The sequence below is a fragment of the Thermobia domestica genome, chromosome 11, assembly GCF_964235325.1.
Source record: "Thermobia domestica chromosome 11, izTheDome1.hap1.1, whole genome shotgun sequence".
Taxonomy (NCBI): Eukaryota; Metazoa; Arthropoda; class Insecta; order Zygentoma; family Lepismatidae; genus Thermobia; species Thermobia domestica.
Genome location: NC_137464.1, coordinates 208,149,330 through 208,166,235, shown reverse-complemented (window position 1 = coordinate 208,166,235; position 16,906 = coordinate 208,149,330). Strand labels below are relative to the sequence as shown.

At 32.9% G+C, this 16,906-nt stretch overlaps 1 protein-coding gene across 1 annotated transcript in view; it reads left to right on the top strand.

Moving 5' to 3' along the window:
• The window catches only part of LOC145664683 (uncharacterized), a 54,331-nt gene extending 37,976 nt beyond the window's left edge, over positions 1-16,355 (top strand). Inside the window, exon 5 of the mRNA XM_081731537.1 lies at positions 15,840-16,355. Within this exon, the coding sequence (XP_081587663.1) occupies positions 15,840-16,048 (209 nt within the window). The 3' untranslated portion in view covers positions 16,049-16,355. The remainder of the gene's footprint in view (positions 1-15,839) is intronic.
• The last annotated feature ends 551 nt before the right edge of the window (positions 16,356-16,906 follow it).

Sequence of the window (16,906 nt, the reverse complement as noted above, 5' to 3'; positions counted from 1 at the left end):
ACATGAGTTCACGCAGATATTCATTTCTAATTGATATTTCAGCCAAATGCTACCGAAACTTTTTTTATTTTATATTCTTTCACTAGTTCCCCGAGTTTTTCCTAGTGTTGCTTTAATTCTACGTCTTTCCTACACGGCTAATTAAGCGTAATTTATTGTTAGAATATATAGTATTAGACTAGTGTTGCTCCCGAGATAACAAAAATCTTTCAAATTCGAGATGAGATTAGAAAAATGACCAGTCTTGTCTCATTTTGGAGACTAGAATCGAGACGAGACGATAAATTTCACGAGTCTGGCGGGTAACTAGTTTATCCCAGTCTTAGTTCTCAAACTTTGTTTTATTGGTACATGAATCATAACATAAAATGATAAGTTGATATAATGATTGTACGAACACAGTGTAGAACATTTATCATTTTTATAAAGATACGCAAGTCCATATACTCCAATGATAAATATGGTTTGAGTGTTATAATATATCATTCCCTTCGTGAACCTCTCGTTAGACTGAAGGATTCTGGTAACTTCTAGATGAAATTAAGACAAGAGAATGTTGTTTCACAGATAAAACTATGTAATACTTCCAAACCACCCGAATACAATACTTAAAACTTCGAAGTAGTCGGCTACATCTATAACTACTGGATGTAATAGAGGAATAATATCAAAGACAGAACCTGTTCCTGAGTCCATATATATAAAACATTTCTTGCTATTCCTTATTGTTTTTGTTCTGAGACGAAATGTTGAAACCAAAAATCGATAATTTGGATCATTTCCAGTTTGAAAAGAGGATTAAGGGAGGGTATAGAATCTATTCTTGAGACGCTGAATAGATTGCAAAAGAAGCCGTTCTGTAAGACTTCCGATACTTATGCATAGCATAGTTTGAAAATCTAAAAAAATCAGGTCATAAATTTTGTGTGTGAATTTACAAAATGAAACGAGACGAGGACATCTTTTTCGATAATCGAAACTAGAGAAAAAAATTCTTCGAGAAGAGACACGAGATGTGACTTACAAAATTTAGATAAGGAAACCCTATTTCTCGTGTCGACTCGTGAACACCACTATATCAGACGTATTTCTTATTATATTGGTAATAGTATTCGATTTGTGTTACACAATAGGCTTCAGTGTTTATCAAAATTGGAGAGTGCGCCTATTAGAACAGTACGTTCCTTAGGTTTTGCTACAGTCAATAGTTACTATTTATATAACGCTTATATTCTATTGATATAGTATTTAATCAGTGTTCAAGGGAGACGTTTATGCTTATTGTGTTACATTACTCTAGTTTTGCAGGAAAATGTTTACTTTATCTAATTTACGGGAAAGTAAAAGAAAAGTGTGTTGTGAATTTTAAAAAAATGACCGAAAAAAAGGAAAAAAGGAAAAATAGTCACTGACCATCCCTTTCTTGACAATTTGGAAAGACATAAGGCAACGTCGTATGATGGGTTGGTTTTGCCAGCGGGAGAGTTGTCTGCTGGTGTTATTTAAGTGCTGTTTTGTGGATTTTTGGGGAAAGGGACCATGCCTTTGAGTTTCTGAAACTGTATAAGAGGATAGTGAACAGTCTATAATCGCTAGTAATCGGTTAATTTGCAAATCTTCATTATAAACATGTATACATAGGGTGGAACATGTACACTCTTGTAACTTTCAAAATAGTGGACAAAAAACGTTGAAATTTTGTACGATGCAAACATCAAGAGGGAGGAACATTGTTTAGTCCAGTCTGTAATACTACAAGATTAACACTATTGTCAACCCAACATAAAGTTGTATTTTTTTAAATACTACTACGACAGGTTATTTCATATTTCAAATCTAATCTAGTACATGCAAAACGAAAACATACAATACCACATTTGTCATATAACGTTGCAAACTAAGCACGCTACACTATCACAAACACACACACACACACACACACACATATATATATATATATTAGGGTGGTCCATAAATATCAATTTTCAGATTGGGCTGGTCTCACCCCCTAAAATGGTTCCATATGGGACTAAATTAAGCCAGGAGAAAAATTAGCTTCATTGAATAATATTAAATGGTGCCCCAAACGACCTAAAATTTTGAATCCGATTACAGTACATAGTATATGGGAAAAATCTGAAATAAACTCATGTAATTTAGAAACGGATGAAGGTAATGCAAAGATACCATGGATAATAGAAATAGAGGAAGAAACATATCTAATTTTGTATAGTACTGCCATTGCGGCCATCTTGAAATCCGACATCTTGGATTCAGGTCAATTTTTTTTAAATAGAAAGAGTGTCATGTGACATATCGTTTTGAGGTATCGTTTTACTAGAAGCACAAATCTGGCACTATTTTAAAGATAGCTTTAGTCATGTAAGAATTATTACCTGTGAAAAGATTTCTTCTTTTCAGATTAATAATTCTTACACGACTAAAAGTAAAGACATGAGTTTGGCGTGAAAAGAATGAAAGGGATATGCACGACTTCAAACGAAAGAGGAACACGAAAGAAAATGCACTTTTGAAAATGATTTGTTTGAACTTTATACGCCAAAAGACATGGAGCAGTTTGGGATGCGCACGAGACAAGATTTGTGGCTGTCTCGTCTCGAAAATGTGCTGTAAAAGTGATGTCTCGACTCGAAAATTGTATATTTTTCTATTGGAAGAGCTGTGTCTCGACTCGAATTTTGTCAGGAAAATCCTGTCTCGACTCGTCTCGTGCGCATCCCTAGGAACAGTTCAAGTAATGAAGAGGAAAACCCAGTTGAGAATGTTAGAGAAAATGTAAATACGAGTGCGTATGTGCCCGGACCGTCCAAGAGATGTAAAAAGGGGAAAAAAATAATTTTATTACTCAAAGACTGATGTTGCTCTTAATCGATAAAAGTTCACTCATAGAGCATCAATACATATTCTGACAGCGACGGCAGAGGCATTAGGCCATAATGTAGAGGAACTAGCAATAAATGGGTCTTCCATTCACCGATACTGAGAGAAAACCTGTAGTGAAGTTGCACAGAACTACAAGAAACAATTTCAGAGTGCATCAAGTGCGTTAGTTGTGCATTGGAACGGAAAACTACTGCTGAATTTGGCTGGCAGAGAGACTGCCGGCAGGTTATCAATAATTATTACAGGAGATGGTCATGAGAGGCTAATTGGTGTTCCCATTTTGTCGTCATCAAGAGAAGAACATATTGATTCTACTATAGTACATTCGCTTGAAGAATGGAACTTGGTAAAGTTCGTGCAGGCAGTTTATTGTGACACTACTCCTTGCAATATGGCTCTTGTCAACGGTACTTGCATTCTGCTAGAGCAGTAGCTCCAAAATAACCTTCTATACCTTCCTTGTAGACACCACATTTATGAATTAGTTTTAAAATATGTATTTGATAACTGTTGTGTTTCGCTTGCATCTGGACCGGACGTTCTCCTATTGAAGTGTTTTCAGAACGAGTGATCTAGAACAGATTGCATTAACTTTATTCCAGGAATTGATGATGATAATGTAACAAACAATATTTCCGATGTAAGAAATGAAGTGTTGAATTTTGCTATCAAACTTGTAGAAGCAGTACACTGCAGAGAAGATTACAGGGAATTTTTAGAACTGACCGTCATATTCTTGGGTGGCATACCTCCTTGAGGAGTTTTCTTTCGTTTGCCTGGAGTAATTCACCATGTAAGGTGGATGGGAAAAACAAGCTACCATTTAAAATATTTCTCTTTCGCCAACAATTTCGTTTAACGAAGCAAATAGAAACGGGTCTTCGGAGAGTATGCACTTTCTGATCCGACTATATGTTCACATTTGGCTTAAATGTGATCAAACATTCCATTCACCATTACAAGATCTACAATTTTTGAAAGATCTGTACAGTTAAAGACAAATAGATGCTGAATTATCTGAAGTGGCTCTTTCTAAATTTTCACGCCCACTCTGGTACTTGACGGAGGTACACGTACCATTGGGGTTTTTGATGATGGAGTTACCATAATGGAAAAGCAAAAAATGGTTGAAAGAATTAAAACTATAAGGGGAAACCATGAAGCAGCAAAGAGGCTTGATGCAAGAGATGATAGCATAAAAATTCTTGTGAAAAGAGAAATCAGTGATTTTGTTACAACAAACAAATTTTCCTCGAGAGATTTAAAATACCCAAAGGGTTTTTTGAGTGTGATCCGACTTCATGGCCAAATAACAATGACTATCTTCAAGGAAAGACAATAGTTTAATTCATCCACGTAACAAACGGTGCGCAGAAAGGGGAGTGTAACTAATAGAAGATTGCAACAACGTTCTTACGAAAAATGAGGAGCAGAAACAGTTTCTTTTGCGGATAATAAAGGCCCACAGACAATCTTTTTCTATATGAGACAAAGTGAACTATGTAGCAAATAAGATTCATAACTTACCAAAAAGATACTACATAAATAAGGGATATTTCAATTTCTTCCAAGTTATAATTTTTCTTTTTCCTCATAATGGTCTATTAATCATCTTGATGGAAAAAACCTTATTTGTAGTTCAAAGCGAAACAAGCAGTTTGTTTCAGTTTATGTAAAAGACTTCCAAAATTCTTACATATCTGTGTTCCATAACTGCAATAAAATAACATTACATGAAGAATTTGGTTTTTACACGTAGTAACTCTTACATGAATATAGGTAACTTGAAAATAATACCAGATTTGTGCATCTGGTGAAATGCTACCTCAAAAAGATATGTCACATGACCCTCTTCCTATTTAAAAATTTTGGCCTGAATTCAAGATGGCGGACTTCAAGACGGCCGCCATGATAACGTATACAAGGTTAGGTTGGTCTCTTCCTCTAGTTCCATTATCCAAGATATCTTTTCATTCCCTTGAGCCGTTTCTAAATTACCAGAGTTTATTCCACTTTTCCCCATACACTATGTATTGTAAACGCATTCAAAATTTTAGGTCGTTTGGGGTGCCATTTAAAATTATTCAATGGATCTAATTTTTCTCCCGGCTTAATTTGGTTCCATATGGAACCATTTTAGGGGTGGGTTCAAAGGAATTCCTAAATTTATTTTTCCCCATATACATTTGGACCCCCCTAATATATATATTGCATGGTTCTACAACGCAAGTGAGACAGACGGGGTGTTGCACATCTGTCTACAGAAATCTAATGTCGAATACCATGACCATCATATGACGTATTTCGAACAAGTAGGAACATAGTCACAAGGAATTCAAAATTTAACATTTTTCAAAGGAGTTTATTTCAAGAAAGTGCTTAGATAAGTATCACATTGAATTACATGCGTAGTTTCCAATAGACGTGAAGATCATAATGTTGTTTACAACAATTTGATATCTCAAACCTTTCGGGAGATATGAAAAGAAAAAGAGTAAAATTTGATATATTGCATAAAATGGCGTATTTGTAAAAAAAATTTTAAAAATCTTTGATTTATTTTGCTTCTATTCCTTACAACAATACTTTTTGATACGTATAATGACAATAAGTTTTCAGAATTACATACTTTTAAGAAGTGTTGCAAACATTAACAGTATTCACTACAGCTGCAGAACAATTTGAGGTATCAAATTGCAGTAAATGGCATTGTGATCTTCACATATTGAAAACCATCTATGTAATTGGGTAAGGTACTTATCTAAGCAGCTTTTCAAAATAAGTGCTTTTAATTAAAGTCAAATTCTCGACCTTCAAACTTGTAATTTTGTTGGTATTCATAAAAAAAATGGTCCTATAACCAGTGGCATATTTAGGGGGTGGCTATCGGGCTCAATCCCCCCGAAATAAATTTCGTATATGCACAATTTCATTAAAATTTGTCGGCACCCAAAAGAAAAAATGTAAGTGCTTATTCACGTATTCTGCATAGCCCCTCCAAGAAACAAAATCCCTCTTACGCCACTGCATATAACTATCATAGTAATAGACACTAAAGTACTGTGCGTTGCCCTGTCTATTTCATTTGTGTTATTAATGCTGTAGAGGGTGCCAAACTTTAGATGTTTGTGATGTTGTAGTCTACTTAGTTTGCAACACTGAATAATAAATGTATAATATAAGTTTTCGTTTAACATGTAGATTTGGATTTATGCACTAACTTGACGTAGTGGCACTTGAAAAAAATATAATTTTACGTTGGGTCGGCAACACTGTTAACCTTGTCCCAAACAATGCCTTATGCCGATATTTACAAAGTGCAAAATTTCAGCAGTGTTTTGTCCATTAGTTTAAAGTTACAAAGGAGTGTCAAAGTAAATGGGCCACCCTCTATATACTGTATATCACAGTTTTTTTAAGTGTATTATTTATTTAACTTTATGGTTACTTTGTTTTTTCAATCACAGTTCATTTCTTGTACTGAGAATTTTAGAATTATGTAACATACCTCACCATTTTTATTATTTCCACTAGTGTCATTAGTTCTTTTTTTATTTACACTAACTTACCAAATTTAAGTTGAACTACTCTGTACCATAAAGAAAATTACGAGTTCACTTGTTATGTTTCACTTCTTTTTCTCTCTAAAACTTTAAATTGCTTTTCAGAACGTTTGATCTTCACATATTCTTTGTCGTTCTCCATTTTTTTTTTCTGGCGTCACAAGTAACTGGTCCGATCAGGTTAAGTCAATCCGCAGAATGTAATCTCCGCAGAGATTGAAATCTATTGAATCTTCCTTAATTTTAGCTGTTTTTGATTTGCGTAGTTCTGCTAAACTATAATAGTACGCCGGCGGATAATTTATTTTAAGCCTTTTCGAGCTCCCGGATTTTGCGAAGTTTAAATGACGCTTCACCGACAGGCTTTCCTGTCGTTCTTTACAAGGAGCTCTAGCCTCTTTGAATCGTCTCTCTTAATTCTCCAGGCTACAAAAACTGACTGCTCCATCTCGATGTTTTTGTCGTATGAGTAATTTTGAACGTTCAACTTCCAATTCCGAAGCATTTTGAAGGCTCCGCAAGCATTTCTCTCTTAACTGGGGCAGGAGGGTTGCAAAAGTTGGTGAAGGAAAGAAAGGTTTTAATTGGTCTGTATCCATTTCAGTCTTGGAAAATATAAGAATTTTGCTTTAACTTCTTTACAATGAGATATAGTCCAATAAATTTAGCTAGTAGAGAATACGAGATGTTCCTTGACTAACGAAAAGTTCACTTGGCCATAGTCTAAGGGTGCATAGAACCACCCAAGGGTACATTAGATCACCTTGGGTACCTTGACTCACCTTAGGTGGAAGTGTATAGGAGCTGAAAAGGTCTATTTCGTTCCCTTTCATAGATACAAAACTAACAAAAATTCAAAATTTGAAGTTTTTTACCTAATGTATACCCTTTAATGATGGTTTATTATGATATGAATCAATATAGGGGCTCAGGAGAGGAGTACATTAACGCATCTCATCTCGCCCCTTTTATAAGTATAAAATTATCAAAAAATCTAAATTTTGGAGAGTTTTAACTTATGTATACCATTTGATGATGTTTGGTTACGTTATGATTCAATATAGGGGTCTAGGACAGGAGTATTTAACATAGCTCCTAGAGGGTGATGACCTACCTTAAATTTTGGAAATTTCCATGGTATGGTAATGTAGGGCTATAGTTGGTATCTCGTGATTCATCTTGTTCCCTTTTATGAGTATAAAATTGTCAAAATGGAAGGTTTTACTTGAATGATGATTTGTTACGTTATGGATGATTATTATAGGACCCTCTTGTCTTTCATAGGAAATAGGATACATAAAGGAACCCCTCTAAAATTTCGGGAGGTGTGTATCGGTCCTACCCTTAAATTTTGGAAATTCCCAAATTTTAAAATTTGATGTGGTATTAGTAGTGGAATTATTTTAATTTTTTCAACCGGTTGATAGGTAAATAGATAGTAGATTGATAGGTAAATAGATAGATAATTCTGTTAGAAAACAAAGCACACAATTTAGATAAAAGCAAATTTTTTACTTTGTACCACAAGTGACAAGTAGAGACCTACACAGCATCCTAATACAGGACTGTGAAACGAAATTAGGTATATCTACGCAAGGGAAAGTAGAGAATATCTTGGAAACGAATTATCCAAGATAGATATATGGTTATCAAAAAGTATTGGAAAGCTCTTAATCCAACAATGGATTGACAATTGTTGATAATGATATGTATACGTTTCAAATATAAATAACCCTTACCACTACACTCACATGAACCGAGACCTCATTCTTGATATCTGCGCATTTAAGATTAAGAAATAAACGCTTACATCTTGTTCTAAGAAATCATATGATTAACCCTGTAGCTGTAAGAGTTTCTAAAAACAAAGACAGTTAAACTAAAATTTACTGTTCCTAGGTACAATTGGGTAAAATTTACTTTTATATCTGAGTATAAAAAGCGGTTCTGCGAACTCAAAATATTTTAACAACCGGTTCTAGCGAACTGGTGCAAAGCGGCAGAGTAGCGTCACTGGGTATTAGAGGACTATAGTTGTACATTGTGATCCATCTCGTTCCCGTTTATGGATTAAAAAAAAAAATGCCAAAATGGAAGGTAATCGGCATTATGGATTCTCCCCGTTAATGATTGTTTATTACGGATGAGTACAGGGTACCCATAGAACATGAGATTATTATTACACCTCCTTTAAATTTTTCTGAGAGTATATAGCTCCACCCCAACTAAAATTTTGAAAATTACCGTGATATAGACCATGATAAGTTCGCTCGATTCATTTTGTTTCCCTTTATGGGTACAAATTAAGGGTGGTGATAAGGTCAATCATTTGGCAACGTAACAAGTATGTATAGGACACTAAACAGTAAGGTCTCTAGATATGAACACAATTGAAGTTGTCCCGGAATTTGATTCCAGTAGTAGCTTTTAAGAAGTCCTAGTTAGAATTTCTGTGAGAGTAGTTCTCACAATAGACTCGTGTCATATATAGCCACAGTATTAAGAAGGGACATAAATCTACAATTTAATCATTTTTATAAAAGCATCAAGTTTTAGACAACTAAAGACGTAACACATTTCCCTTCGTTTTTACTCATATGGGTTTGTTTTGTGAAGTTGCAGAATGAGTTTTATCTTACATTCTTGTAGTGTTTAGGATTATGTTCTACATAGATATAGTACTGAGTTCTTCAATTTAGAGTTTGATGTCACTTTATTCAAATATAATTAGAACGTAAGTATCTTCAGTACACTTCTCTTAAATTTTCACACGGACACATACATGGTTCACCAGAGCTGTATGATTTCTCGAAGTTTATCATCTTCTTGGTCCTGAGTCGAGTTTCTGTGATTTGAGTTTAGAAATTTATATGTCAAATAACTTCGACGTTTTAGTTTAGATTCTCAACTCAAAATATTTTAGTAATAAGTATAAAAATTTTTAGTAAATGCAAAGTCATTGAAATTACAGTTTTCAAACAAATGTTTTCTAAAAAAAGAAACGTTCCAGGGTTAACCGTTAAACTTTATCCGATTTTCAACTATTCGATTAACAAAAACAGTTTTTAACTATTGGAGTAAATAATTTAAACGTTAAACATTTTATTTGCTACTTGAAATGTTCAGACTTTCAGTGAGCACAAAGTTTCAAACGAGAGTTTTAAACAGAAATTTTCAAATCAAATTTTGAAACTATTATTTTAACTTTAAATTTTCAAATTTTCAGTAAACTCGAAAAGTTTCAAACAAGAATTTGAAACTCAAATTCCAAATCAAAATATTTTCAAACTAACTACACGAGAAGTACATTTCACCAGTCCTTAAAATTTTATGAATTGTTAATAAAAACAAGGGGCATAAAATATTAACTACTAAAATATTTGAGACATTTGCTAGCTTGTAGGAAACTGATAACAGATTACTAGTAAGAAAAATACACTCATATCATTAAATAAACATAAAAAAAAAAATTTGATGAGTAGGTCATATCCTTATAATGAATTCTGATATAAAAGTAATACACATAAACGTCGGCTGTGTGATAATTGATTTGATTTAACATAAAATAAATCGTTTTGATTATGGTACTTATCTACTTTTTTCTCAACACTTGTATGAACTTCATAAAAACAGGACAGTGATTTTTACAGAATACACATATATGTGTCGAATACAGTCTATAAAGCAAGTTATAATTATCCAATGTTATGTAAAGAAATGCTATATTTTCAGCGACTATACGTCGAGCACCACGTTCTTTGTCCAATAATGCGTCGTAATGTTGTCAGTCATCGGTAATTTACTTTCTAAGTTACAAAACTAATGTTTATGGAATTTTAGTTTTCTTTGGGATTTACTGGCTTTTATAATTAAATAATAAGTATAACACACTAAACAGGACATATTAGATATAAGACTAAAATCACACTAAAGATAAGTGAACATAATATACCTTATGGAATATTTTTCTCTAAATCGCTGATTTTAGTGAATTTCATTGTGTTTTACTATTTAAAAACTGTAAGCATGTAGCAATTTTGGTTGTGATATGTAAATTTAGTGTAATACAGGCACGTAGCCAGGAGGGGGGTGTCCGGACCCTCCCCGAAATTACAAAATTAAGGAAGGATGAAATAAAAAGAAACGAGGAAAAGAAGAATCAGCCTTAAAAATAAAAAGCTACAGCAAGCTTTTGGTTACTCTTTCTTATGAGGAGATTTGTATTACTTGCAATATAAGGTGGCGAATGAACGGATATCCTGGAAAAGTCAGGGAATTTGAAATTTCTAGAAAATTTAGGAATTCTCAGAATTTCTGCTACTAGTTAGGGAAAATTTCAAGCTTTCGAAAGCATAGTGCCGTTCTGCAACAGTGTGAACATTTTTCATCATAATTTTTTGTCATCGCTTCTCTGCAGTATCAAACATGTTATTCCAGAAACAGTTTTCTACTGCTTCTTTGACCTGTCATTTAAAACAAACACTAGTTGACGGAATAATGAAAACAAAAAAGTTATGTGGCAAGAAAGTTCTGTTAATATTTGATTCATCAGGAAAAGGAACGAAGATATTGTAAAATATCTTACAAGACATTATTGGATATGTACTTTTTATAATAGTGGATATGTACTTTTTATAATAGTTCAGATCATAATGAAAGGAAAATTGTTATATTTGAAGTTAGCCACGACTCAGTCTAAAGTCAATGATTTACTCGAATAGTAAAAAACTGTTTCTTTTGTTAACCGAATAATTGAAAACCGGATAAAGTTTAACAATTAACTGTAAAACGTTTCCCTTTCGAAAATAATTAGTTTGAAAACTGTAAATTCAATGGTTTTGCATTCAGAAAAATTTTGGACTTACCGACTATAATATTTTCAGTTGAAAATTTACTAAAACGTTAAGGTTATCTGAGATTTAAATCTAAAATTCAAACCATAGGAACTCAAAATAGGACCAAGAAGATGACCTTAAACTTCGAGAAATCATAAAGCTTTGGTGAGCCATGTATGTGCCCTGCTTCAAAATTTACGAGGAGTGTAGTAAAGGTATCTATGTCATATTTGAACAAAGTGACATCGAATTCTAAGCTGGGGAGCTCAATACAAGGTATATGTTGAACATAATCCTAAACAGTACAAGAATTTAAACTAAAACACATATAACAAACGAAAGTGTTTCAGCGTCGGCTTTCATTATGAAGTATCGTAATGTTTCAACTTAAGTTGTCTAAAACTTGACCATTTTTATAAAAATGGTTAATTTGTAGATTTATGTTCCTTTCTAATACTATGGCTATACATGACATGAATCTATTGCGAGAATTGCTCTCATAGAAAATCAAACTAAAAGCTACCACTGGAATCAAACTCCGGGACACTTCCATTGTGTCCATATCTAGGGACCTTACTATTTATTGCCCTATACATACCTGTTACATTGCAAATGACCTTGACCTTATCACTGTCAAAATTAATTTATACCCATAAAGGAAAATAAGATGAATCGAGCAAACTTTGTCATGGTCCTATATCATTGAAATTTTCAAAATTTTAATTTGGGTACAACTATACACTCTTCCGTTACTTTTCCCAGTTCATTAATATAATGCCTATAAGATATCACGTAGAATGAAATCACATAACATAATCTATCACTTACTACTTTGAAATAATACACAATGATTTTAGACAGCGTCGGCTTTCATTATTTATATTCTCTCTTAGTATTACCATCAATCAACAACTACTGGTTGTTCTAGTAACCCCAAAGAACGACGAATCTGATATTACTATAACGACGGTTAAATATCACATTATCAACATAATGTTTTTTATATCTTTCTCTTCTTTGTCATCACAGTCTGTGCACTTTTAAGCAACACCTTTTGTCCACAATGATTAAAATTACAAAAATGGAAGTGTTACAAATATACAATATCGTACAAATATACAATATGGTTGTATATATGGCTCCCGAACAAGACTTCTTAAATTGTTCACAATTAAAGAGAGAATTCAAGAGCGGCATTTCACATATACAATAGTTAACTTACTTTTTGAATAGCCCTCATATACATATAAATTATAATATATATATATATATATATATATATATATATATATATATATATTTCATCTCAATATTATTTTTATATTCATTGCATAACTCATTTTATTTTAATTCTATCAAATTATAAATAGGGAGGACATATTGAAAATGTGACCAGTTTGTTAATTATTCAGGTTCTACAACAGTTTCTTTAATTCGACAATATTGAGGCTTGTTGACAAAATAATTAGTTAGAAATGCATCATAACCTAATTCTTCCATTTGGGCATAATTAGCAAACTCTGATAAATACACAATATCGTTGTAAATAAATATGTGATTCCTTATAACATAGGAGAAGAGTGAATTACAAAGAAATCGTAACAATATTCTAGGTGAAACAAAACAAGAATTAATTGAATATGTTTTGTCGGACGTCATAACTTTAGCTCAAGTTATATTAATTAAAGATTCGATTAGTTTGCATTGAATAGCACAATCTTGAGTACAGTGCTGTATGTTATTTACTTCACCAGATCTTCGATTCCTATTTTGAAAAGTTCTGCCATCTATGTAATTACTACGAAATCTGAGAGTATGTGGAAAATTAGATCGATTGTTTCATTATTCCTAATAGTTGTATGGTTACCATTTCTGTTTCTTCTAAAATTAGATTCGGTCATATTACAATTACAATTAGGTTCATTTATATTACCGGTACGAGAAAATCCAGAATTACCTTCTACATTATAATTACGATTTTCCTTAACATTAATATTGCGAATAGGTAAATGATTGGCTTGACTTCGGTTAGAATTACTTTGCAACTTTATCTGACTTTCAAAATTTTGAACTATTGCAAGTAAATGATTAAAATGAATATACTGGGACAATATTAAGATTTGCTGTAGCCTAAAAGGTAACAACATTCGTATTGACGCTATAACGCGTGATTCAGGTTGATAAGGATTGATCAGTATATGCCGTGATTACAAAATCAGTGAGATTTTTATCTACTTTAGGATCATAATGTCTATTTTTAATAAGAGCCTCCCGACTTGCTATCAAAAAGTCAATTTCAAAATTGGAAAACAGAGCAATTTTGAAATCTGAAAAGGTACATAAATTACTTCTAACAGCGTTAAACCATGCCAAACAGGGTGGCAATAAAACATGTAAAATTTTAAGGAAACTATGCTCTCCTTCGCCGATCACATTCTTGTTCAATTTTTTCTAAAAGTATACTGGCTGGGATATCCTCGGACCTACCACTGAATTTGGTCAAGTACTTAATTTCACTAATTTTGAAATGTGTATTAGAATACTTTGTATTTCTAAGTTTGTCATGATTATCAGTTTTCTGTCTTAATCTTCTTTCTTGGTTTTCAAAACTTGAAGCAGCGTCGTCTTTTTCGTAATAATATTCGGGTTCCCTCCTCACGTAGTCTGGTTCCGTCGGCATTTTGGTCTACACAAATCATGTTGATGACTGGGTCAATATATCTATGTGCTGTCCCCAATCTTTCCTTGATGTTTTGCACTTCTTGCAACTTCGTTATCTGACTTTGATGGTTGTTGACTCAGGTTTCTACTGTTTCGACGGAACTTTGCACTATTGCAAAACTGTGAATAATCTGTTCTATTCTATTATCGGTTAGTTCCAGTTTGGTATCAATTTGTTTGGATATTTGTTTGATCTTGGTATCTGAACATTGTATCAATTGTTCCATCCTAGCATCTACTTGTTCGATTTTAGCATCCAATTGCTTCGTAACTTGTTCGTTGTTGAGATTTATCTGTTGCGTAACTTGTTCCATCTTAGCATTCAACTGTTGTCCTAACTGTCTTATAAGCTCAGTCATATTCATTGACGAATCACTATTAGTGCCTTCATCACTGAATATTCATGTTTGGATTGCGATATATCTTTCTCTTGTTCCTTAATAAAATGTAATCCGTGGTGATCAACAAATATGAGACTGTTTACTCTGAACTTCTAACAAGTCTCAAGGTCCTGGCGGAATAACACATTTATATGTGACGATAACCTTTTAAATATTACCGTTACTTTTCCCAGTTCACTAATATAATGCCTATAAGATATCACGTACAATGAAATCACATAACATAATCAATCACTTACTACTTTGAAATAATACACAGTGATTTTAGACAGCGTAGGCTTTCATTATCTATATTATCTCTTAGTATCACCATCAATCAACAACTACTGGTTATCCTAGTAACCCCAAAGAACGACGAATCTGTTATTACTATAACGACGGTTAAATATCATACATTATCAACATAATGCTTTTTTATATCTTTCTCTTCTTAGTCATGAGTCATATAGTCTGTGCACTTTTAAGCAACACCTTTTGCTCACAATGATTAAAATTATAAAAATGGAAGTGTTACAAATATACAATATCGTTGTATAATGTAGCCGTGTCTTATGGGTACCAGTATACTCATTCATAACATAATAAACCCTCATTAAAGAGGAGAATTCATGAGGTCAATACACTGTAGCCTTCCAAATTTATATTTTTGACCCATGAAAGTGAACGAGATGAATCACGAGGTACAACTATAGTCCTACCAAATTTGACAATTTTCAGGATTTAAGATGATGACTATACATTTACCATCCCGAGATTTTAGAGAGGTAAGTTTATATATATATATATATATATATATATATATATATATATATATATATATATATATGATGTCCCGAATCTTTATACTTATTCATAACATAATAACTCATAATGAAAGGAGGATGATTCATGAGGCCAATAACCTTCCATTTTGACAATTTTATTTTATCCATGAGATGGAAAAAGATGAATCACGAGATACAACTATGGCCCTATACTACCATACCAAATCTAAAAATTGGAAAATTTCCAAAATTTAAGAGTAGGACCAATCTACACCTTCCAAAATTTTAGAAAAACTAACTCGAAGAGAATAAAGAACAAGACAAATGTAGAAAGTGAACCAGATAGTATCTACAAGACGCTATTATATGAACTAGTAATTGTTTTCAAGATATTTTGTGTAGATAGTATCTACAAGACGCTATTATATGAACTAGTAATTGTTTTGAAAACCTTTCGTTTAGAAAGTGAGCCAGTTAATATCTACAAGACGCTATTATATGAGCTAGTAATTATTTTCAAGTCTTTCGTTTAGAAAGTGAGCCAGATAGTATCTACAAGACGTTATTATATGAGCTAGTAATTATTTTCAGGACCTTTCGTGTAGAGTATTATATTAAATAATTAAGTTTTTTTTTTTGTTTTCTTTTCAGGGCCAAATGCTACAGAAATTATCGTGTACGTTGTTGTGGTAACGATCATTTTGTTGATAGTTGGAGTTATACTCCGTATGCATAGGAAAAGAAGAGGTACAAGATACGACCGTGAATCAAATGATGAAACAGAAAGCATGCTAATATGTTGTACCCAATGTTTAGTATTTATGCTTCTACTACCATGTCCCTCTGACAATACAAGCTAACCAGAAAATAAACTCTAACATTATAATTCTTCAGATTGCTCTGCTGTAAGAATAAATTTTAGTGCAAACCTGTTATCAAAATTTATTTTGTGCGTTTCTCGCAAAGCAAAAAAGAGAGCACGTTAAAGAACTCGCTAATAACGGCTACAGTCAGTGTTGACAGGCAAAATGTCTCCTGTAAATGGATCCTGATGTGCCTTTTGGGCGCGAAATTAATATAGTAAGGTCTGATTTTATTGTCACACAACATGGTATTTAAACCTTAACTAAATGTAACACAAGCAAGAATAAAATTTGAATATAAAGACTTCTGCTAATTTTCTTTAACTTCAATAAGATCTTTCAACTTTGCACCCATGAAAAATTAAAATAATGAAAGAAAGGAATAATTGAAGTAAATCATAGTAAAACAACAATGTTTGTTTTGTTATCTATGAAATTGTTGGGAAAGATGCAAGGTCCATAGAAAAAGGACTAAATTAGTAAGGGAAGGGAAGATCTCTCGTATAGAATTCTTGGCCATACGACTGATCCTGCATGAGTGTTATTGCTTATTGAAGGTTTCCTAGGATTTCCACCGGAAAGCAGTTTATTGCGGACAGAAAAAAGAATAATTTCAAGTTCAGTTTGAAGTTGTTCTGTTCGATGATTCACCAAGTCTAGACTCATGATAGATACACTTGTGGGGAAAAGACTTTTCTGTCTACTGTAATATATCGCAGAACCGAGAATAATTCCTGTCCGTTATGAAGAGATTATTAAAACGTTTGGGACAAAAAAGGATTGTCTGCGTCCGTATCTAAGAGTGTCCGTAAAAGGGAAGGTTTTGTTCCATAAGAGAACATATATTTTCGCCGG